Source organism: Zootoca vivipara, chromosome 11, assembly GCF_965207765.1.
Source record: "Zootoca vivipara chromosome 11, rZooViv2.hap1.1, whole genome shotgun sequence".
Lineage (NCBI taxonomy): Eukaryota > Metazoa > Chordata > Lepidosauria > Squamata > Lacertidae > Zootoca > Zootoca vivipara.
Window position 1 is genome coordinate 12,419,874 of NC_142594.1, and position 24,229 is coordinate 12,444,102.

A 24,229-nucleotide genomic window follows, 5' to 3' on the forward strand; every position below is an offset into this window, starting at 1 on the left:
CTCAAACCGAAGTGTACTTAAACCAAGGTATGACTGTATTCCATTATATTTTATCTATGGATTAAGTCACACGGGACTCCAGCATAAGGTTTCACAGATAAGGGGCTTTGCTCCTGCACATATGTGAATTGAATTCTAGGGACCTGCTCAAACTGAGTGTTCTCTAAATAGTGGAGAAGACACATTAATTTGGCTGCGCCTCAACCCTGTGCTGCGTACATGTAAACCAGTGTTTCCCAAACTTGGGCCTCGAGCTGGTTTTGGACTACAATTCTCATCATCTCTGATCACTTGTCCTGCTAACTAGGGATGATGGGAGTTGTAGTCCAACAATAGCTGAAGACCCAAGTTTGGGAACCCCTGATGTAAACCAATGACTCCTTTGGAATATATTTTACACACACATATCGTTTAACAATGTGTAAAGCTACGGATGTATCCATCTTTTGAATCGGAATAGCATGAGATGCTAATTAGCTGATATCCCAAAACTTCCGCAAGGCAATAAGGGACCCTCCTGAATTTTGAGTTTGAAAGATTCCCCTATTAAAAAAACCCTCATAGTAGTTCAGGGATCGTTTTATACACATGGTTTCTTTCTCTTCCATTGAAGCTCTTTTATTGTATACAAAAATGAAGCATAATATATAGTAATAAAATACAGTGGGAATAACAAAACATAAGATTGTGTTGTGGGTGACTTAATGGAAATGTTGCAGGTGTCGTTACATGGCAGTTCTAATCGTATTAGGAAATTCTACCCATTAAGGCATGCCCTTCAAATTCCATTACATGAAGGAATAAGGTCTCTCCCCACCCCCAGAAGAATTACTATACAAATCTTTGTGTAAATAAGTGTCTTGTCCTTATACCGTAAGTATCCAGGTGCATTCTTGAGCAGCACCTGAACATGGCATCCCCATGTCTAATATTCCTTCTTTCAGGAACACAAGGCAACATGTACCCCATGTAGTGATGCCATTATTCTATGCGTTCTCTGGATTCATGTTCCATGTAAATTACCTGGTGGGGACAGGAGAAAACTTTGCACAATGGCACCAGGATTTATAGCAGGGCTTTCAGGGGAAGCATTGATCCTTTAGGGGTTGTTGGACTCTGGCTCCCATCAACCCCCATCAGTATGGCCAGTGGTCAGGGATAATGGAAGCTAAAGCCCAACAACAGCTTTCATTATCCTTGACCACTGGCCATACTGATGGGGGGTGGAGTCCAATGCTTCCCCAACTCTGCATTATAGGATGATTTTATTTTCTATAACAGAACAGGCTCGCCACCCTCTTTCCTGAGCCATGCTTCTCAAGAAGAAAAACCAGCCTTTAGGAAAATAGCTATTGAGTGCTTCTGCTCACTCCATCTCCTTGCTACTAAGCAGGCTTATTTCCACTTGAACATTTCATTATTGTGTATTATTTGATGCTAGAAATAATGTGCATCATTTCCTATAGGAGTAGATCAGACCATTTAAACTAGGTTATATTGTCAGCAGAAAGCAGGTACGCTAGGTCCAGCTATCTGCTCGATTGGAACAGCTTCATCCTACCACGTGAAGCTATCGCAATCGATATTCAGTTCTTTTATCAAGGATCTCTTGTGTCAACCCAGCACAGCCAGGCATTGACTGGCTTAAGCGAACACGGATTGCTTTCCTTCTCCCCATTTTCTAAATAGTAAAACTACTGGTTTCTTGCCCAGAATCTTCATAGTCCATAGGAATTTCTTCATTTGCTGCGCTCTGCTGCCTTCTCCAGTAGCCATAACTCTTTGCCATTTTGACCATGTGCATTTTGAAAGAAGTTCCCATAAAAAAATAAAGGATGGGGTTCAGGCAGCAGTGGAACAAGGCAATGCTGTTCGTCACCTGGAATACAATATCGATGGTTTTGCTTGTGTTGCAGTCTGTAATCAGCGGGTAGATAATGTCAATGGCTTTCCAAAGCTTGACGATGTTATAAGGCAGTTGCGTGACGATGAAGACAGACACCGCTGCGACAAGAACTTTCAGAGGCCGGCATTTTTTAACACTGGGGCTTGAAATGAGAGTTCTGGCCACAGCTGAGTAGCAAACCAGCATGACAAGGAAAGGCAGCGCAAAACTCAGAAACATTTCCATGATTTCGATGGTTACATTAATTACGTTCCCCGTGCTCTGAGGAAATGCGGGAAAACATGAAAGTCTGTTGTTGAACTCCACGACTGTGTTAAAGACGAGTTCAGGAATGCAAAGGAACATGGCGGCTGCCCAGACAAGGAAAGACGTTTTGATGCATTGGTTGATGGCCCGTGGTTTAGCTTGGGATTTGACAATGGCTTTGTATCTATCGACGCTGATGCAGGCCAGAAATTGCATGCTAGCACTGAAGGTCATTGTGTAGGTAGCGGACGTGATCTTGCATAAAGGGATACCTAGGACCCACCCGTGGGCAGCACTTGCAGCCCAAAAGGGAAGAGTGCAGAGCAGCAACAAATCGGCAACCGCCAAGTTCATGATGTATACATCCACCCTGGTCTTTAGTTTTCTGATGCAGGCGAAGAATGCCACCGCTAGGGAATTCCCAGCGAGCCCAACGAGGAAAACGACAGAGTAGAATGCCGGTAGGAATGAGGTGATGAATGCTCTGACCTCACCTTTGTAGCAAAGCATTTCGAAGGAAGCGTAGTCGAAAGTAGTGTTCAGTTCATAATCATCGTAGTGGTAGTACCCTTCTGTAGAGAGCTCCATGGAAGAATCTGAAAGACAGGGTGGGATGGAGGGAGAAGTTGAAATTAATTGCACCCAGTGGATGTCGGTTTTCCAGGCAATTTTGGACTGGGGAAATTTCCTGTACAAATTAGGATGATTTCCAGCTTGCTTCAGAAGATTTATTGATGCCTTAGAGTGATCCAAGGAAGCGTGTTTGTTTCACTTTTGTTTAGTAAAGGGAGATAAATGCCTTTGTTACATCAGAAAATGTACTGATGTCCCAGAGAGTGATCTAATTTTGCATGTTTATTTTACTTTTATTTCATAAAGAAAGCTAAAACATTTAAAACTGACACGCTTGCATAACATTATATTTAAGTTGGCACCTCTGGTAGCCAATGATGTGAAGTGGGACCATGTCATCAGAAAAACGGGTTCTCAATTTAGATGATATTAATTTGTTCCAGTGAGCAAAGACCCAGAATCACGCCAAAAGAAAATTCATTAGAAAATTTATTAAAAGTAAATGGTAAAATTGCAAATATGTACAATGAAGGCAATGTAAACGATGCATTTATAAACAATGATACAAAATAAACAGTGAGTTATATAAAAAAAAGATTGCAGTATAGTAGATAATATAAACTTACAGCGAGACTACGGTACTCCAGGCAGTAAAGCTCTGCAGCTTTCAAAATTAAGATAAGGCAGGAATGCCAAACCTGTGGCTTTCTTTCAACGGTTTGCCCTTGAAGCTCTTGATCCAAGTAATTAATTTCAGCTGAGTTGGCGGAGGACCCACTTTACTCCTTGTTGTTTTCCTAAAATGGATACAGGAAGTTCTTTTCTTAGATGTCGGTGGCTAGACTCCTGAGTCTCATATTGTTCCTCCGTGCGCCTGGGTGAAATCTTCCAACATCCAACTAATTGCAGCTGGTGGGATTTCTTTCACCGATCGACAAAGATCCCAAGTACTTTTTTGAAGTCGAAAAGTTTTCTCTTGATCTACCATGTGCGCCTGGGGATTTTCCAGCCTCCCACTTCCCTCCATAAAGCTAGGTAACTGCTGCCGGGGGTGGTTGGAATGGCTGATTTCCAAGACTCTAATACTTTTAACAGTGGTAGGCTTCGTTATCCCCCCTCCTGGCGGTTTTGAATTTGGATTCCTGTGTTGCAGGGAGTTGGATTAGATGACCCTTGGGTCCCTTCCAACTCTACAATTCTGTGATCATCTGCTTGGCCCCTAGTAACCCCATCCTTTTATCCATGTATGTTTTATCCCCCTTGGCTTCTGTGTTTGGCTAGTGCCATGAGATGTCTGAGAGAAGGATTTTATCTGTACAAATGAGTGGTTAGAGCAGCACGAGGGCTGCACCCTTTCAGTAGTAGGCAGAGCAATGGGCACAAATTTAACCACTAGTACAGTGGTCTTGCATCCTAATCGGGCGCCCTCCAGCTGGGGAGGATGCAGCAGCTCATGACACCCTGTGTGTGCCCCCTACCAAAGCCTCACCTGGGGCAACAGCCCCTCCATGCTACGCCTCTGGGATCCCGCAAGGAAAAAGGACCGTAAGCCTAGCAGTAGCAGCAGAGCACATGTTTTAGTCCCAGCTTTAATTCCCAGCGTCTCCCTCTTGTAAACGCCAGAATGCCATAGCCAGGTCACATCTGTCCTGCACATCTAGAGCACTCTGATGCCACCTTAGCAGTCATGACTCCCCCCAAAAAAGAATCCTAGGAGTTGTAGTTTGTTAAGGGTAGTTTGTTTAGGGTGCTGGAACGGTAGCTCTGTGAGAGTTATCCCAACAACTCTCAGCACCCTTTGCAAACTGCAGTATCCGGGAAACCACTTGAGGGAACTCACACACACACACAGAGGGGGGGGAGGGAGGGGGGAGAGGGAGAGAGACAGCAAAAGGTCACAACAGGCTGTTTGCTATTCGTTTATAAAAATGATAAAATGAAATTGCTGACCTGTTTTCCTCCTCGCAGGAGCTGCTGCATCAAACTCCTCCTGTGCAATGCTGTTTTTGTTTATGACTCACAATTATTCTCCAGAACCACCACGCCTTTTCATTTCCATTTTATTTCCCTCCCCCCCCCCATTTGCCAGCAACACTTGTGCTTTCCTGGAAAACATCTGTTTCAGTTGAGCCAAAGGGCAGCTCCGTTTGCTGGCTCAGCGTTGCCTTTTAACCTTAAAGACACAAAAACTTTGTTGAAAACCCAGTTAGTGGTGTGGAGTTTCGATGACAGGTTTGGCCAGTGTTGTGAAGTCTATTTTAGCTCAGATAAGGGCTGTGTATGCACCATGCCTTTAAAGCACATCTCTTTCCCCCCAGCTCCCCCAGGAATCTTGGGCACTGAAGTTTGCTGATCAGTGGCATCAGTATGGTCTATAGGGCAGGTATCCGGCTTTAAATGTAGGGTGCCCCATTCTCCTACTGCAGCACAACTGTCAGGTTATACTCAACACAGTCTGCTAAAAATTGTTTGCATGCCTCAAATCTCTATTTCAAAAATATTACGTTTCATGCATCCTAACAACCAGACCAACAAGTCTGTTAAGCCAGTTTAAATCTGGCTGGTTTGTGGGTCATTTCAGGCAGCAGAATCTGTGGGATTTCCACCTTACGTTGCCTTTTATTGAATCCGACTGTTGGTCCATAAAGTCCAGTACAGTTGTACCTTGGTTTTCGAACAGCCTAATTCTTGAACGCCTTGGCTCCCGAATGATTGAAACCCGGAAGTGACTGTTCTGGTTTTCGAACGTTCTTTTGGAAGCCGAATGTCTGATGGGGCTTCCGATTGGCTGCAGGAGCTTCCTGTGGCCAATCAGAAGCTGCACTTTGGTTTTCAAAGATTTTGGAAGTTGAACGGACTTCCAGAACGGATTCCATTCGACTTCCAAGGTACGACTGTACTGTCTGCTCTGACTGGCCGTTGGGTCTCCAGGTTTTCTTTTCCCATCAGCTGCTCTTTTTAACTGGGGACAGAATTTGCTTTCAAGTAAATGTGTATCTATGAATGTCATTTCTTGCTAAATGAGATGGGATTAGTATCACGGCCTTTTAGCCCAATCCTAAAACTGTTCACTGGGAACTTGCCCATTTTTTAGGAGCTGGAAATCCAGACTGCAAGTTTGCTATTGTGATGGCCAGAGATAAAAACACATCTGCATCCAGGTAAGAAGAAAGCCATGGTAAAATGTTAAGCCAAATGTTGGTCCATCTAACTCGGTATTGTCTCTGCTAGGAGTTTGCAGACTCTGGTCTGTGGACCGCCAGTGGTCTGAGAGCTGCATTGCAACCTGTCTGTGGATTTGTGGTTGAAGATGGGAGATGGGACATCCATCACATTAAATCGAATGTGCCTAAAGCTAGGCACATTAAATATCGAGTTTCAATTGTATTTGTATTGCTACTTTCTTATGTATTCTATTTTAATACATAATTTTAAAAAGCAATATCTCCAAATGCAAGACAGATGTTCTTATGAACAGAGGAAGCTCAAGAAGGGCTATGGCATGTCACCACTACAAAATGACCACGGGGGAAGACCACCTTGTGTCCTTCCTGGCTGGCATGCTGGGGCAGAAGGTGCCCTAATCAGCAAGCGCATGCATGCAATTGCACAATACCTTGCATGAGCCTTGTCCACTGGTATCCGTGCTCACACTGGCTGAACCTGGACCAGTCAATAGCTATGAGCCTGCATGGCTCTGAGCAAGACCCCTTTCTACCAGTGCCTTCCCATCCCTGCCATAGAAGGCCCATAGGTTAGGTATGCTTTGCATACTTTACAAGCCGAGAGGTTCGATCCTTGGTAACTCCATGAACAGCTGGCAAAGACCCCTGCCGGAAATCCTGTGGAGCTTTTGCCCATCAGTACAGACCAGAGAGGAGGGGGGAACCTTTTAAAGTCTGAGGGACATATATCCTTCTGGGCCACCCTCAGAAAGGGGCCACACGGCAGTAGAGGCGAAAGCAGGCAGAGCAACAAATGTGCATGTTACCTTTGTGCAGTAGGCAACACATTCCCATGTCCCTCTATCCTTGCCAGAGTTCAAGGACACATTCCAGCTAGGCAAAAATAGTGCAAAGCAGGGTCGGTGAGTGGCAGGGCCTCAGGAAAGTTCCAAGGGCCTGATTGAAAAGTATGAAGGGCCAGATTGAGCCTCCAGGTCTGAGCTTCCCTATTCCTGGTGTAGACAATACTGGACCAATGGCAGCTTTCTGTATCCATTAATAAACAACTGCTGCTCAAGAGGTAGAGGTAATAAAAGTTTCTCTCTCACACACAAAAAACCCTCAAGGTTAATTCCCGGCACCACTTTTTTATTATTATTAGATATAAACAGCACAGTATGATCATTGTGCCAATGGATACACCTGGTGTCAAACTTATAAGGCCTCTTTCAGTCTTTGGATACTGGGGTAAGTACTTACGATCATCGTTGTCATCATCCAGCACCATCCAAGTGCTTTGATTTGGCTCCTAGCTCTCAGTGCCCTTACTGGTCTGAATTGTTGCTTTAATTCAGGCACAGGCAAACTCGGCCCTCCAGATGTTTTCAGACTACTATTCTCACCATCCCTGACCACCTGACCACCCTGATAGCTAGGGATCATGGTAGGTGTAGGCCAAAAACAGCTGGAGGGCCGAGTTTGCCTATGCCTGCTTTAATTTAAACCACTAAATGAATGGGTGTTCCTTACTCTCTCGTCCTGATGTTTTGTCACTGGATTGGAGACACTTAAGACTCACAGAATCGTAGAGTCTGAAAGGACCACAAGGGTCATCGACCCCCTGCAATGCAGGACTGTTTTGCACAATGTGGGACTCGAACCCACGACCTTTGATTAAGCTCTACTGACTGAGCTGTCCCATAGTCCAGGGCTCCCCGTAGCTCATGGAGCTGCTGCTGTTGGGTTGCTATACTGTGCCTACTGGATATAGGAAAGACGAATCACCACTGACACAGATCCTGCAGTTTAAAAATACAGTGGTACCTCGGTTTAGGAACACAATTGGTTCTGGAAGTCTGTACTTAACCTGAAGCGTACTTAACCTGAAGCAAACTTTCCCATTGGAAGTAATGGAAAGTGGATTAATCCGTTCCAGATGGGTCCGCGGAGTACTCAACCTGAAGTATACTTAACCCGAAGTATGAGTGTAATTGGTTCTGGAAGTCCGTACTTAACCTGAAGCGTACTTAACTTGAATAATAATAATAATAATAATAATAATAATAATAATAATAAATAAATAATTTATTTATTATTTATACCCCGCCCATCTGGCCGGGTTCCCCCAGCCACTCTGGGCAGCTTCCAACAAAACACTAAAATACAGAAATCAAACATTAAAAGCTTCCCTAAACAGGGCTGCCTTGAGATGCCTTCTAAAGGTCTGGTAATTGTTGTTCTCTTTGACTTCTGGTGGGAGGGCATTCCACAGGGTGGGTGCCACTACCGAGAAGGCCCTCTGCCTGGTTCCCTGTAACTTGGCTTCTCGTAGCGAGGGAACCACCAGAAGACCCTCGGCGCTGGACCTCAGTGTCCGGGCAGAACGATGGGGGTGGAGACGCTCCTTCAGGTATACTGGACCGAGGCCGTTTAGGGCTTTAAAGGTCAGCACCAACACTTTGAATTGTGCTCGGAAACGTACTGGGAGCCAATGTAGGTCTTTCAGGACCGGTGTTATGTGGTCTTGGCAGCCGCTCCCAGTCACCAGTCTAGCTGCCGCATTCTGGGTTAGTTGTAGTTTCCAGGTGACCTTCAAAGGTAGCCCCACGTAGAGCGCATTGCAGTAGAGCGCATTGAAGTGAGCTTTCCCATTGAAAGTAATGGAAGGTGGATTAATCCGTTCCAGATGGGTCCGTGGAGTACTTAAACTGAAAGTACTCGAACTGAAGCGTACTTAAACCGAGGTATAACTGTATGTACATACTGATGCTAGCTGTTTCCCTCAGTTGACACTTGCCTTTGTTCTTTTCACAACTTTATAGATTATTTCCATGGCGGACATTTTGAGGTGCATTTTAACAACGTCCGGGTACCTGCCTCTCATTTAATCCTTGGTGAGTCTCAACATTTCTTTGCTAGAGAAGTTTTTTATGTTTGATGTTTTATATATGCTGTAAGCCGCCCAGAGATGGTGGGGTAAACCCAGCCAGATGGCTGGGGTATAAATAATAAAAAGTATTATTATTTATTAATATTAGAATTATTATTATGGCGCTGTGGGTTAAACCACAGAGCCCTTGCCAATCAGAAGGTCGGTGGTTCGAATCCCCACGACGGGGTGAGCTCCCATTGCTCAGTCCCTGCTCCTGCCAACCTAGCAGTTCGAAAGCATGTCAAAGTGCAAGTAGATAAATAGGTACCGCTACAGCAGGAAGGTAAACGACGTTTCCGTGCACTGCTCTGAAGCGGTTTAGTCATGCTGGCCATGATCAGGAAGCTGTACGCTGGCTCCCTCGGCCAGTAAAGCGAGATGAGCGCTGCAACCCCAGAGTCATCCGCGACTGGACTTAATGGTCAGGGGTCCCTTTACCTTTACCTAAGCCCTCCCATCCGATGTCAAAGAAAAAAACCAGCTACCGGATGTTTAGAAGACATCTGAAGGCAGCCCTGTTTAGGGAGGCTTTTAATGTTTAATAGATTATTTTATTTCATTTTTCTGTTGTAAGCCGCCCAGAGTGGCTGGGGAAACCCAGCCAGATGGGTGGGGTATAAATAATAAATTATTATTATTACTGCCCAGAGTTGGTGGGGGAAACCCAGCCAGATGGGTGGGATATATAAATAATAAAAAGTATTATTATTTATTACTAGCTGACCCGGCCACGCGTTGCTGTGGTTCTTTCCTGTGAGCTCTGCAAAACTCTACTGCGACCTCTTCCCACCTGCATATGTTTTGGGCTTCAACTCTGATCAGACCCAGCTAGCCTGGGGTTGGTGGGAGTTCTCATTCAAAACATCTGTACAAACTGACCTCGTCTAAGGTCATTTTTTTTTAATGTTCCCATGTACAGTATCCCCACTGAAACTTCAGCAATCTCTCCATTGTTATGTGCTAGCTATGGGACAACACCGCATTAGTGGTACAGATGCAATCTCCTTCCCAGGAAGGCAAACAACCTTTCTGTCTGTCTCTCTCTGTCTCTCTGAACCCAGGAGAAGGAAGAGGATTTGAAATAGCGCAAGGAAGGCTTGGGCCAGGCCGCATACACCATTGTATGCGGTCCATAGGGGCAGCTGAAACTGCTCTGCAGATCCTGTGCAAGCGTTCAGCCCAGAGGGTGGCATTTGGGAAGAAGCTCTACCATCACGTGAGTTGAGTCTCTACTTTTGTAGGTGTAACTCTTTTCTTAGCTCAAAGGTGCGTCAGATCCAGTGACAGGAGGTTGTAGCTAAGGCTTCAGTAGCACGCTAGGAAGCAGAATGTTTATGTGCTAGATAAGAGACAATTTTGAACTAGATGGACCAATAGTCTGATGTGCTCTCGTGCTGTTCAAAATATCTCATGAACGGAACCACTGGGCAGCAGGGATTGTGAAAAAATAAAATAAAATTGAGAATACAGGCTTCCTCTAATTTATGCAGGGGTCATGGTGCATGTCAGCAGAGCATGCATAACATCCTGTTCTGTTCCTGCCCCGCCCTCTTCTGGTTGCGATTGCGCGTGCATTGAATGTGCACAAAATGAGAAGGAATACTCACCCCTTGCTTTTTTCCTGTAGACCATTTGCAGTCATCAACGGTCATCAAGAGCTGTCAGTCTGTCAATCACCCACTCCCTCCACCCTTCTGAGTAATACCTCCCCCCACCATCTGACTATATATAAGCGTCTGGTGACTTCTGCTTCAGTGTATCTGAAGAAGTGTGCATGCACACGAAAGCTCATACCTATGACAAACTTAGCTGGTCTCTAAGGTGCCGCTGGAAGGAATTTTTTTATTTTGTTTTGACTACGTCAGACCAACACGGCTACCTACCTGTAACACAAAATGGGAGTTGCTTGTAAAGTCTTTCAAAGTCGTTTAACTCTTATAGTTTCTATCACTGTTAGCAAAATTACTAGTTTTTAGCATGCACTGTGGTTCATTGATTCTTCCGATCATCTTCCAACTGGAGGTATGCATTCTGATAACTGTCCAAAACTGCAGATCTACATTAAGTATCCATGTTCAAGGCAGGCCGCTAGTAGAAGGTGCAGTGAGATTGGTTGTGTTACTTAAGCTGGGTGCTGATTTTCGCTTTTCTTTGGTTATCCTTATGACTGCAGGAAGTTGTCGCTCACTGGATTGCTGAATGCCGCATTGCTATCGAACAGGCAAGGCTGCTTACGTTGAAAGCAGCCAGCAAAATAGATGCCATGGGCAACAAAGAAGCCAGAAAAGAGGTAACGGCAAGTGTTGCAAGCTGGAGAAAATAGCAGATGTTGTCTTAAGTCAGGCACCCCCAAACTTTGGCCCTCCAGATGTTTTGGACTACAATTCCCATCTTCCCCGACCACTGGTCCTGTTAGCTAGGGATCATGGGAGTTGTAGGCCAAAACATCTGGAGGGCCGCAGTTTAGGGATGCCTGTCTTAAGTCAAAACTGGGGTGGCCTACAGCTCCTATCATCTTTGACCACTGGCTATGCTGGCTTGGGACTCATGGGAGAGCACTATCTTGGCTTTCCTGACTTAGGAAATAGAACTTCACCATCTCTGCCAATAGCAAAATTATCCATTCTTTCATACCTGGACAATCCCACCTGTGTGTATACCTTGGATCCTGAACGCCTTGCGAGCCGAACGTTTTGGCTCCCAAACACCGCAAACCCAGAAGTGAGTGTTCCGGTTTACGAATGTTCTTTGGAACCCGAACACCCGACTCTGCTTCCGATTGGCTGCAGGAGCTTCCTGCAGCCAATCAGAAGCCACACCTTGGTTTCCAAGAGTTTTGGAAGTTGGATTTCCGGAATGGATTCCATTTGACTTCTGAGGTACGGCTGTATTTTGGCAAATACAGCAACCTTGTAACTTTTCTTGGCAAACACGTCATGAATTTAGTGGAAGCAGACTTGGCTCAGGGGCAGAGCATCTATTTTGCACTAAATTCATGACGTGTTAACCAAGAAAAGTTACAAGGTTGCTCTATTTTGGATGCAGGAGGTCACCCTGCCTGGAAAGCCCCTGCCAGTTAGTGCAGGAGGACCAATGGTATGACTTGTTCCTACACATGGCAGACCATTCCAATAAGACTTATAGCAATCAAGGCACATGGTCTTCCAGCTTTCAAGAAAGCAAACATAATTTGATCAGGAACTGCAACCTTTGTGCCCTTATCTCCAGGGAGCACCCAGTAGGCTTCATGGCTGAGTAGATATTTCAGCTTGGGTCTTCTGATCTGAGTCTGACCCTCTAGCTACGTGCTACAAAGATCACTATAGCTAGTGGCTATCGACAAGTTCAACTGGAAGATCACCAAATTATCAACAATTAGTGTTCTTGCTTGAGCTGGCTGGATTAGATTGGCTCTGGTTTGCCTCTATATGATTGTGCCTGTTCTAGATTTTCTTAGAAACAACTTTTAGTAAGCACTCTAGAAATTACAACCTCCCACACCAGCAAGCATGCTACATTTGTGTATGTTGTCATGTACCCAGAGTCCTCTTGGCTTTTAGGCAAGTTGCAAAACACAAACGCTCACAAATGTGTCCAGTGGCATGGGGGTGCTTCACATCTTTTCTGAATTGCAAGCCTGCTTGTTGTCATAGGGTTTTGTTTGTTCATGAGCAGATCTCTTTAAAAAAAAGCTTTCCCTCATCTTTACAGGTTGCGATGATCAAAGTGGTGGCCCCCCGAGCTGTGCTTAAAGTGATTGACTGCGCCATTCAAGTTTGTGGAGGCGCCGGAGTCTCCCAAGACTTCCCATTGGCTGAAATGTAAGTGAAAGTTATTCTTAGGACAGGCTCATATTGTTAAGCCGAACACATCCCACGAGCTGTGTGTGGTGGCTCAGCAGAGGCTCAAAGCTCCTCCTTTAGCTGCAAACACACAGGTGCAGTGTCAAGCTCCTGCAATGTTTGCACATAAAGCTGAGCCATGGTTTACTTCAACCATGGTTTGTTCAACAAACCACAAGTTGTCTTGCAGATGAGGTAACAAGCCTTGCTTCTCCAAAGCTTCCTCTTGCTTTGAGTCTGTTGCTTGGAAGCACATGGGGTAAGGTGGAAGAGGTGATCCAACAAACCATGCTCAATCTAAGCTGTTGGGACTGAATTAAAAAATTTCCTTTGCTCACGTTCTAATCTAAAAAATATGGAATTTTTTTGGAAGGTATAGTAGCTAAGCTTAATTTTATTTAAAGAATGTATCTAGTGCTCTCTTGTTCAAAAGTCAGCCTGAGAGTAATAAAAAATTTAAATTCACAGTACAAGCTTTTGAGCCATAAGCGTTATATGCGTCATTTAATCCTGGGAATTTTGCCCTAGCAGAAATCCATGTACAGTACTGTATCCCACAACTTTTGCATGGTGGGGGTGGTTGGATTTGACCTACAAAGTCCTTTCCGAAGCCGAATCTGTATATGGCATTATTCTTATAAACTGCTTGGATGTTTTTGTTTTACAATCAAGCAGTGTAAAAGTGTAAAAGCCCCACTGACTGTGCTGAAAGAGCCAAGATGCTTATGTGCTGAACTTTGATGAAATTTATAGTATTCTCCAACTTGTTTGCCTCCAGGTGTTCTTGACTACAACTCCCATCAGTTTTGGCCAGCGTAGTCAGGGGCGAGGGGAGTTGTAGTCTTGCGACATCAGGAGGGCACCAGCTTGGGCTAGAATACGAAGTCTGTATCATTGAAAGTGGTCCTTGGTATGTTAAGAAAAGCTGGGGAGTGATAGCGCATGAGACTTCTGATCTCAGGGTTCGAGCCTCACAATTCCCTTCTAACTCTACAATTCTATATAATTAGAGGTAGAGACCTAAGGTGTAAACCAGCAAGCCTTCCTGTTTTGGTGCTGAAATGGCCAGACCATCTGCAGCTGCTCTGCCCTCCTACAGGTTTGCCTACATCCGGACGTTACGCATAGCAGACGGGCCTGATGAAGTCCACCTCTCAGTAATTGCAAGACAAGAGCTGCAGGACCAAGCCAAACACCTGAGTGCACATCTGTAATATTTTGCTTGCTTAAAGTCGTGATGGTACCGCAATCATTTAAAGCCATTCTCTTTCTTTAAATTAGGCTGAAAATTTATGGGGCAGGGGACTGTAGATTTGACACTGTTCTTAATTATGGGTATGTCTTAAGTAAACTCACTCTTACTAATTCTACTAGCAATTCCTTTACTGATCTTTCACGTGAGGAATAGTGTTCTTGCAGACAAAATGGCTTCACTCAGAACGGAGGAGAAATCAAACTTTTTGCTTATGTGTTGGGACCATCTAAACCCAAGGGTCTAGAATAGGCCTGCCATCAGAATTTTAAGACATTATATGAAACCCACCAACTGCAGGGAAAGGTAAGATACCTACTCAATTGCACATTGGGTTTTGCCTAAAGCTCCTTCTGGTTTTTTAAAAGCAGGGGTGGGACATTTATTCAGCCCCAAGAGATGCATTCCCAGCAGTGTTTCTCAAACTTCAGTCCCCAGCTGCTGTTCGACTAAAACTCCCATCATCCCTAGTTAGCAGGACCAGTGGTCAGGGATGATGGGAATTGTAGTCTTGTGGGCCATCAAATATTCAGGTTTCTGTTGGTATTGATTGGTTCTCTTGCCCTCAAAATATATTTCAGGCATCTCATCCCAGACTCATTTTCTTTCCAGCTTTACAAAGGAATAGAACAGCAGAAGTACAAGTCTGTCACATTAACAAGGCGTTCAGTTCCCTTTATTTTTTAAAATTTTATGTACATACGAATGATCTGTATAATGTACATTCAATATAGAAAGTTTTATATACTGGATAATGTATAGAACATATCACAATTACACTATGCTTTTCATATATAACATGTTAACGTCATTTTTAAATAGGTTTTTTTTTTTGCTGCATTTTAATTTTTCAATTTGGTAAAGCCAGTTATACATACAAATATCTTGTTAGGTCTGGTGAAGGAAATGTTAATGATTGAGGAGAGAGGCAAAACACCAAGTCTGTCAAGTTTTGGGAGGATTTATCTTGTCCAACTTGGAGGAGAGTAAGAGGATCAAGTGATTTAGCCCAATTTCTTCCGAGACTGCAGTTCAACTTCAGTCATGCTTAGCTCATAAAATACAAAAAACTAGGAAAAAGTGTTTCGATTCACAGTCTTGTAAACAAAAATATAAAGGAACAAAAAATGTGCTTACGTACAGCAAGAAACAAAAACTTCTTGCGTACCCCTTTAGGCTGATCCCCAAAGTACTTTCTTCTTATGTTACAGTGTGATAGAATTGTGGAAACTTTTCTTTTCCCTCCTAAAAAAAATATATTCATAGAAAAAGGAATAACACTGTCATGAAACTGGAAAGGCAGGCAGAAATCTGTTTCGATGGACAGGCCAAGGAATGGGGCCTTCCTCACCACCGCCAGTCTGTTTCAGAGTCCCTTGCACAGGCATTTCATGTCCTTTAGCTGTGGTCTCCAGCTTCGTGGTCTACTGGAGGGGGGACACTGGGCAGAACCGACGAAGACCTCCCCGCAGTAAGATAGCCAGCAACTCCAGGACCTGTACCAGGGGGGAAAGATGGGAAGGAACAAACAGTTTTCTTTAAACTTGAATGTTTTCAAAGCTGTTAGTTCTGTTCAGACAAACCAGAGTGATCTGTTTTACCCATGACGTGTCCAGCTTACATTTCTCTAGACTGATACACATGTTACTGGAGATCAGATATCACCAGTCACTATGTTATCTAGGATTTATGTTTTAACTCAAGTGCAATAATATATCCACAAAAACATACATATACATATATGTACACATACACACATACATATACCAGAGGTTTTCAAACTATGGTCCGTCCGCAGAAAGGTTGCAAAACAGACAAGGCTATCTGAACTTCACCCTAAACCTGATTTGTTTTTTAGGCTGTTTGGGCCAGGGCACGATGATTAAACTGGCCAATGAGATGGTGGGTCAGTTGTTTTCATAATAAGCCTACTAGCTTTGCCAATTAGAGGTACTTCTCATTTTGCAACATGTCCCTTGTTCCAACAATGCTAGTGTGGAAGCAAAAAATGTTGCTTGCTTTCATAGTTAAAGTGTAAAATACTAAATGGCCCGTTGAGACTCCTTGCAAATTTTCAAGTGGTCCGTGCGGGGCGGGAGTTTGAGAACCACTGATACGTACTCTCAGGCACCTACCATTTGGAACCCCCATGTCACAGGGGAATAAAAAGAAGAGTTCCAAAACGTGGCCTTGTGCAATGCTCTACAACAGTCACATGTCCGCTACAACTGTATTGCCATGCATCTAAGGAAGCATTTCATTCTAGGAACTGCGCAGATGCAGCATGCACTGAGCAAAGTGGTATCTACCTGCTTTTAGAGAGTGCTAGAGAGAAGTTTAGCAAGCTGCCTGCCAAAGTAGATCTAAAGCCCACTTCTGAGATGAAGAGGACTGCTACCAGATAGAAGGGAAGGAGAGGAGATACCTGGGGGAGAAAGAAACCAGACGCAAGGGAAGTACAGACAGCAAAGCACTTTGAAGCAAAAGTGAAGCATCACTCCGTAGTGTCCCGACGAGGTTTGTAACTGACACATTAATCATTTGCCCCCTTCAAATTTCTACACTGGATATGTCCTGAATTAAAGCTGAAGTCAAATTGGAGCATCCATTGATCCTTGTGGCCCCCTTTCCAACCTTACAATTCTATGATCAAATTAAGGGGACGGAATTAAGGTGTTATCCCAGAATAAACAAGCCACATGATACACAAAAGAAAGAAAAACACAACAGGAAAAGGCTAAGTTAGAATGTTTACTGACCAGTGAGGTATCCTGCTGTTTGAGTCTCAGAAATGAACAAGTCATGTTTCTGATCTTTGAAGGCACTCCACACAGAGGAACGAGACAGTATTTCATTCACCTGCAAGAACAACAAACGTTTGTTTCATTTTCCCCACTGTTCTTTACAACTGGCTGCTGTCATTATGAAGTTGACCCTGCCATTAGCAGCAGCCTTTGTAATTGCACAAATCTGGAGCATTTTTTTTGGGGGGGGGGGTCAAAAATACAAAATGCAGATACCTCAACTGAAAGGAATTCAGGGTGCTTTACCTGCTCTCCATACTGTAGACTGCGAGACATAGATTTCAAAGCTTTAACGATCTGAGCTTTCGTGGCCGAGGGGCTTTCCAGATTCTCAAGGCCGATGCCTTCAAGCAGTCGCAGGAGATATGGAACCAACTCTACTTTCAAAGCCTGCAAAACAAGATTACAGGGTACTTAATGATAGTCCATGGACATTCCAAAGCAAGAAGTGCTCCTATCCATCAGGCAGAAGACAAAGAACTGAGGGACCGCCCCTGCCTCCCAGAATTCTTTGCTCTCCTGCTTATGTCACGCGAAGAAAAGTAACTCAGCCATTCGGGTTATCTCAAATTTGGCCACCCAGAACCACAGCAGAAATAAAAGGGTGAATTCACCACCTTCCCCAACATTCAACAGTAATTCCACATGATTTTATGGTAAAGACAACTCCAGCTCTAATAGACAGACAGATACAGTTGTACCTGGGAGCCTGAACACCCCGGAACTCGGGCGTTTTGGCTCCCGAACACCGCAAACCCAGAAGTGATTGTTCCGGTTTGCAAACGTTCTTTTGGAACCTGAATGTCCGATGCGGCTTCCATGGCTTGATTGGCTGCAGGAGCTTCTTGCAGCCAATCAGAAGCTGCAATTTGGTTTTCGAACATTTTGGAAGTCAAATGGACCTCTGGAACGGATTCCGTTTGACTTCCAAGGTATGACTGTATTACCGAAATCTTCATCAATGACTGAGGAAGTAATGAGTGGCATGCACCATTGGAGTTAGGCTTGCCCTGAGATGCAGGATTATTACTGTACGCAAATGCCTTTTTCTATACCAGATTCCTTTTCTGCACAAGCATGTGCCTCTGTTTGGCCATTCAATACACACTGTTCCTACTGGTAAGGTACTCCAAACAGCAAATGTTAGTAACTCTGCATTTAGCGTTGCGCACGGAACTCGGATAGTAACTCAGGGAGATATTTGAGGTGTATTACGGATATCAGCATGCATGGCAACATCCCTGTGGTGTGGTCACTCTAGGCCCAAGCTCTTAGAAAATACCAGATACATGTGTGAGCGAATGAGCAAGGATGCATGTTAATGCAAGGGCATTCCACCCACAGCTTTGCAAAGTGAGCCTCACTTTTTCTTGTTGCCCTAAGCAACCCACACGCAAGCTGCCACAGGGAAATACTTTCATTCCACACCACTCCACGAAGCAAGCGTAACAAATTGAATGGACACACATTTAGATTGCTATACAAATGCCTTTAAAGGGCACGGTTCTAGCTTCCTTACTTGGACTACAAGATCATTTTGTTCCTTTTGAAACATTCGATTAAGTGCCTCACAGGCTACTCCAATCGTATCTGGCCGTTTCTTCATTCCATTCATCACGGGTCCAATGGTCTCTAGCGCTGCCATTGAGCGAACACAAAGCTGTGGGGGGACGGGGGACACAGAAGTTTTATTTAGGCTATTGATGAGTCTCATTTAAAAGATGAGGTTATAAGATGCCAAGAAATGTCTAGCATAGCAACATGAGTTAACACTGCCATTTTCCAACCTGGGCTGCAGAAGTAGTAGGCAACAGTTCTTAAAGCTAACTGCTGCTATTTTTCTATGCTCTGGATTAATTCAAACTATGGATTGATAGAGAGTTCAAATAACTAGGCAACCAACATATTTTAGGGCACCACATCAGGATAGTGTTGGGGTTGCTGCATACTGAGAGACTGGAAGCAACACTTTGCCTGCAATGTAAATAGGTTGATGTGTGCATGGACCATATCTCTTCAACTGACTGAGTTGACAGTTTTATATACTATGATCCCAGCTGGAGACAATCTAATCTGGGGTGTAATATAACTGAACCCTGCTTTATACTGTGCCTAGCCAGGCTTACCACCCCTGGTACTGGTTTCAGGGTGTGGGGAGGGGATTGAAATCCAGTCTACAACATCAGAAACATACAACAAGCACCTGAGATGAAAGTTCTTCCAGCAAACAACAACACAATAAACCCATATCCTCATACCTCATTATCAGACAGCATGTGTATGACACGCATTGCGCTTTTTGGAATGGCGTTGTTCTTGTGATTCAGGGCCTGGAGAATCTTGGGAAGATGACCAAGAGGGGGAACTTGGTCTGCCAGCTGAGGCTGAGCACTAAAGAGGCACACCGTCGCTGTTGTTAAAGTTTCTAAAGTTTCCCCCTGTTTCGGAACACAAAGCACAGAGCAAGTCAATGAAATTTCCTGCTCTGCTATTGACGTCAGTCAACAAGCGGCCAGTTTACAATCAACCATTTAATGATACTCAGGAGTTGCATGTATGAACATCTTGATTATTTTGTGGGAACGTAGGCTTATCTTGTTAAGAAGCAGAGAATGACAGCTACAACCGGAATATGAATAAGAACCTCTTCTAACATACTGAGCAGTTACCGTTTCTTCAGTCAGAATCTAGTATGGGGAAAACCCAAACTGCACGCACAGATCTAATGTAGGTGCATAAACTGTTTTGAACAGCTGCCTGATCACTTATGCAACTGCATGCTGCACAGCGGCTTCTGCTAGAATGCATTCATTTAGCGGCCATTCATTCATCCATTCATTGTTCTTCAAACTAAACGAATAGCTCTTCTACTGCCTTCAACCACCATGGGTTTACTGCTGTTATGTGCCAATTATTTCACAGCATAAGCCTATGCATGTTCACAGAGTTACGTTTAAAGGCAGATTTACAGAGTAAGAAGCAGAACTAACCACATCCTTAAAGGTCTTTATTGTAAACTTATCAGAAACAAACAGTGGTAGGAAGTAGTAACAAATGAGGTTACAGGGAACCAGACAGGGCCTTCTCGGTAGTGGCACCCACCCTGTGGAACGCCCTTCCATCAGATGTCAAGGAAATAAGCAGCTATCCTATTTTTAAAAGACACCTGAAGGCAGCCATGTTTAGGGAAGTTTTTAATATTTAATGCTGTATTGTTTTAATACTTGATTGGGAGCCGCCCAGAGTGGCTGGGGAGACTCAGCTGGATGGGCGGGGTACAAATAATAAATTATTATTATTATCAACTCCACTTACATGGGGGTTGTTTTTCTCCAGGAGTTCGGTGAATTTTTCTAACAGTGCAATGAGAAATTCCCTAGGTTTTCGTAGCACCCAGGCCGGCTGGGCAATAAAGATTCTTAGGAAGACCCCTCCTACAGAAAGTTCACCTTCTGCTTCACCATACACCACAGCAAAGTCCTCAGGCAGCTGGATCAACGAGAAAGGGGGGGGATGTCACTGAGTTCGTGCATTAGGAAAGTTACATTTGGTTTATTAGAAAAGGAGAGGTGTAGCAACATAGCTGTGAGCCCAACCCCAATTATAAGGGTCCGTATCAATGTAGAATACCCTGCAGCAGGGCTGTTGAAGCTGCAGCCACCTGGTGCATGTTGGGCTCCTGCTCCCATCGGACCAAAAGTAGCATGACGTGGCCAGAGCGGATGGGAGTTTTAGTGCAGGAACACCTAGAGTTTCATAGGTTCCCCCCCCCGCCCCGCCCCTATCCTACAGTGCAGTTTAGTCATGGTATAGTGAGATAAGACTGAGCAGTAGCGAAAAACAGAAAATGCAAAAGGATACAAAGGAAAGTCATACCGATGCTTTGTCTTAATTTCCCCCTTAACATTTAAATTTTGCTTACCTTCCAGTTAATATCAGGGTTGTCTCTCTGTAGTTTAAAGTGCCTTTAAAAAAAAAGTCAGAATACCCATTAACAAATTCTTCTGCAAGCAAGGGCTTAAAATGAATTAAATTCTAAACTCTTCCCTCACCTGAGATTTTAAAATCAAACTGGCTTATTTGCACTCTAATCACTTTTAGCAATTTTGAGCAATACAGAATATCTGGCTATATTTTTTGCATTATGCCGCCTGGAACAGACCCTGTACTACAATCCTAGAGGATTCCAAACGGAATCGAATTGTTGCTTTACAGTTCTGTTGCATTTTACCACGAAACTGACCACGCAAGAACAACCATTATTCACCACTATTGTGACATACTCTAGCATCATTTCTCGAACAGTTGTAGACACTTTCTCTCTGGAGTTGTCATTCCATATCAACTCTGGATTTCCATGCGTTCCTTCAAAAATGTGAACGGCAGCTTCAGGGTTATCTCTCATGGCATCCATAAAGACACCAGGTAGAAACTTCATTAGGGTAATTCTAACCTAGAAAAGAACACACCAGATGGCAGATTCTATCACCACTAACCAAGGTTTCCAGTTAATCAAATGAACAGCTTGCAATACTGACATCTAGCAAAGCACAGAGAAAATGTTTTTGAAAGGAATTTGACTTAACATATAGCAATTCTCAAACCTGTGTGGGGAATGCCTTTGTATGGCTGACTATTGTTTGCATAATGACCTGTCTTGTGAAGAGTCCTTGAGTTACCCCCCCTGCCTCGGAATAACCTAAACTAAACTTGATAGATGGGCATGGTGGATCCCCGTTGTTCAGCCCAGACAGAGAGATCCAGCTCTGACAGCCTTCTGCTGAGAGACGCCTGACGACAGCAGCGAGATGCGAGGTGACAGGGAACCAGGCAGAGGGCCTTCATGGTAGTTGCACCCGCCGTGTGGAATGCTCTCCCATCAGATGTCAAGGAAATAAGCAACTACCTGACTTTTTGAAGACATCTGAAGGCAGCTCTGTATAGGGATGCTTTTAATGCTTGATGTCTTACTGGGCCATTGTGAGTATTATATGCTGGACCAAATGGGCTGCTGGCCTGATCCAGAACGGCTCTTCTTATGTTCCCATGTTTTCCAACCAGCATGTTGTTCTACAAGACTAGTAGCTTGCAGAGAATGAAATGGAAAACTTGCACCACGTGAGGGCTGGGCTGTTTATTTGAAGGGATGCACATCGGCTGCATCCAGACAATTAGATCTTGGATTGAGAAGCCAAGCTACAAACAGGCAGGCAGCCACTTAGCTCTCCCCACCCTTCACGTTAAGTGGAAAAATCAAGGCAGGAAGACATCGCAAATTCCTCTTGCAACCAAACCAGGAAAACTATGACTAATGGCTTCCAAATAAGGAATGACAGAAAGTCATATTTCAAAGCTGGCTTATTTATCCTGGTTTGCTGGGAAGCCATTAATCATAGTTTTTGTTAGCTTAGGTGTAATAGGAAGCCATGGTAACAGCAGCTTCATGACCTGTTTCCCAGCCCATATGAAGGGATGATAAAGATGAATACGGCATGTGTAATGTTAACTCCTAGTACAGGGTTGGACAGCATTTTTTATAAGCATGTTGCGAATCAAGTCTAACAGACATTGTGCTTAAATTTAGTGTTAAAAGCATGCTTTTAAAAGGGCCAGTTACACTTCCCAAACATGAAGCAAAACACACTCACCTTTGGACCAACCAGCTTGTCGGCTGTCATTTTAGCAAAAAGCTCTGCAGTCTGAGATCGAACTTGGGGATGTGTTGAGTTGCAGAACATATCAAGTAAGTAGATTAAAGCACCTAGGAAAGGACAGAGAAACAGAGGGCCTTATGGCAGTCTATGAGTATTCTGATAGATAAAAATAAATGAACAAACTGTTGCCTCTTCCAATCACAGAAAGTTCAAAACATTATTTTTGGATTCCAAAAGCAATGAAGAACAACAGAGTTCACTGTACCTTTTGCCATGGCCTCTTTAACTATTTTGGTACTGGATGTCAAAGCATAGAGAGTTTCGAGAACAAGCTGCCGACCTGCCAAGAGGAAAAAACCGTGAGCGAAACCCAGCTTTTGTGTGTCTCTATTTAGCAAAGATGAAGTAAAAACACAACAGGGCTTGTTTAGAGTTGGACAATGAGGCCTGCACTATTGCCTAGTTTAGCTGGCCCCTTAGGAAAGAGCTGTTTATGAGATGAAACAAAAGCCTTCCATGGATTTAATTCCAAAGTCAGCAAAGGTACTAAAAAAAAATCCTATGAAAGATCAGCTTAAGTCAAAGAACTAAGCACTAGTAGAATTAAAATATATACATATAAAAAAATACATAATATACAATACAATAAAAACATCACAGGTCTAGCCTTTCCCTTAAAAGTAAGTCCCTAATAGAGAAAGAAGTTCCAAAGGGCTGATTGTGGCAAGATGCCTTCATAGAATTGTATAGTTAGAAGGAACCCTGAGGAGCATCTAGTCCAACCCCCTGCAATAAAGGCATGTGCCTGTCCCATACAGGGATCGAACTTGCAAACTTATCAGCGCCAAGTTCTAACCAACTGAGTTATGTAGGTTCACCCTATCTATAATTAAAAACAGTCATGAAAACAGGAAGAATAAGACTACTAGGTAATGAAATCATAATCACAGAAAGCTTTAAAAAGAATGCCATAAAATATATTCCACTGTGGAATACAAGGTTTGTATTTCTACCAAACCCGCCAAATATTCATGAATGGTGCCCAATAAACTCCCATTTAGTGGGAATGTGCCAACCATGAGATTGTGTGGTCACATAAATCACAAACGGCCCTCAAGCAGCAGCAAAGTCAGAAGAGTTCGCATCACCCTTAGCAGCATTTATGAAATGGCCATGAAAATGACTTTTTTCGAATCATAGATTCAAGGAATAATAAGATGCGTCCTTCCACCCTTGAGAGATAAGCAGCAACCAACAGATACAGAATTTATTGTCGAGAATTAAGGTCAGCATTGGCACCATCACAAATGGATAGAGAGACATAGCTTAGTGCCCAAGGTGACCTGGTTTGCCAACAACAATACTCATATCCATTACCACCTGCCTCCAGAACTTGTGTACATAATTACATCCCCCACCACATATGACAATATATCTTTCCTGGTTTTTAAACCCAATCATCACCACATAGCTGATTTCCAATGTAATAAGAATGCAGGCCGGTGTCTTCAGTTTCTTGATATACAGTTTAGCTAAACAAATGTAATTCAGGATACTGAACGCCTGGCCTTCTTGACTATTTACTGGTCAGCAGCTTCTCCTCTATCACATGGCAATACCTATCTAATCACCAATTCATATGTAATCAAGCTAAAATGCTCCCTGTTAATATTGGAGAGGGATGTGAGTAAATGGGAACCTTTTAAAACGTTTTGAAATTTCAATTATTTGTGATGTTCAGTTGGTGAAGCATTCAAGGGACTTCTGCCTCAACTCACCCCCCAAGTTAAAGGTCAGGCAGAAGGTCATCATCACCACCCTTTAGCTGCCCTTCACGCTAAGGTCCCAGCGTGGAT

The 24,229-nt window shown here is 43.7% G+C and overlaps 3 protein-coding genes across 5 annotated transcripts in view; 1 reads left to right on the top strand and 2 right to left on the bottom strand.

The window, feature by feature from the left end:
* Positions 1–14,033, top strand: part of ACAD11 (acyl-CoA dehydrogenase family member 11) — a 43,915-nt gene extending 29,882 nt beyond the window's left edge. Inside the window, exons 15-21 of the mRNA XM_035129331.3 lie at positions 5,820–5,886; positions 7,052–7,137; positions 8,712–8,783; positions 9,883–10,037; positions 10,995–11,111; positions 12,533–12,642; positions 13,763–14,033. Coding sequence (XP_034985222.3) covers positions 5,820–5,886; positions 7,052–7,137; positions 8,712–8,783; positions 9,883–10,037; positions 10,995–11,111; positions 12,533–12,642; positions 13,763–13,877 — 722 coding nt within the window. The 3' untranslated portion in view covers positions 13,878–14,033. The remainder of the gene's footprint in view (positions 1–5,819; positions 5,887–7,051; positions 7,138–8,711; positions 8,784–9,882; positions 10,038–10,994; positions 11,112–12,532; positions 12,643–13,762) is intronic.
* Positions 576–4,794, bottom strand: ACKR4 (atypical chemokine receptor 4). Of its 2 annotated transcripts, XM_035129337.3 has the most exons (3): positions 4,676–4,787; positions 3,352–3,522; positions 576–2,748 (listed from the first exon to the last, which is right to left on the bottom strand). In XM_035129337.3, exon 3 carries the CDS (start codon positions 2,738–2,740, stop codon positions 1,682–1,684), a length of 1,059 nt encoding a protein of 352 aa, XP_034985228.2. In that variant the 5' UTR covers positions 2,741–2,748; positions 3,352–3,522; positions 4,676–4,787; the 3' UTR covers positions 576–1,681. The 2 variants fall into 2 exon arrangements, with proteins under 2 accessions (XP_034985228.2, XP_088510602.1); XM_088654476.1 differs by lacking the exon at positions 3,352–3,522 and having other exon boundaries at positions 4,676–4,794.
* A 531-nt stretch (positions 14,034–14,564) lies between the features above and the next one.
* Positions 14,565–24,229, bottom strand: part of DNAJC13 (DnaJ heat shock protein family (Hsp40) member C13) — a 61,115-nt gene continuing 51,450 nt past the window's right edge. For both annotated transcript variants that reach the window (XM_035129327.3, XM_060280635.2), the window contains 10 exons: positions 22,639–22,713; positions 22,368–22,480; positions 21,003–21,172; positions 20,642–20,684; positions 20,035–20,208; positions 18,978–19,157; positions 18,239–18,379; positions 16,966–17,109; positions 16,675–16,774; positions 14,565–15,411 (listed from right to left, as the gene is read on the bottom strand). In XM_035129327.3, coding sequence (XP_034985218.2) covers positions 15,314–15,411; positions 16,675–16,774; positions 16,966–17,109; positions 18,239–18,379; positions 18,978–19,157; positions 20,035–20,208; positions 20,642–20,684; positions 21,003–21,172; positions 22,368–22,480; positions 22,639–22,713 — 1,238 coding nt within the window. In that variant the 3' untranslated portion in view covers positions 14,565–15,313. The remainder of the gene's footprint in view (positions 15,412–16,674; positions 16,775–16,965; positions 17,110–18,238; positions 18,380–18,977; positions 19,158–20,034; positions 20,209–20,641; positions 20,685–21,002; positions 21,173–22,367; positions 22,481–22,638; positions 22,714–24,229) is intronic.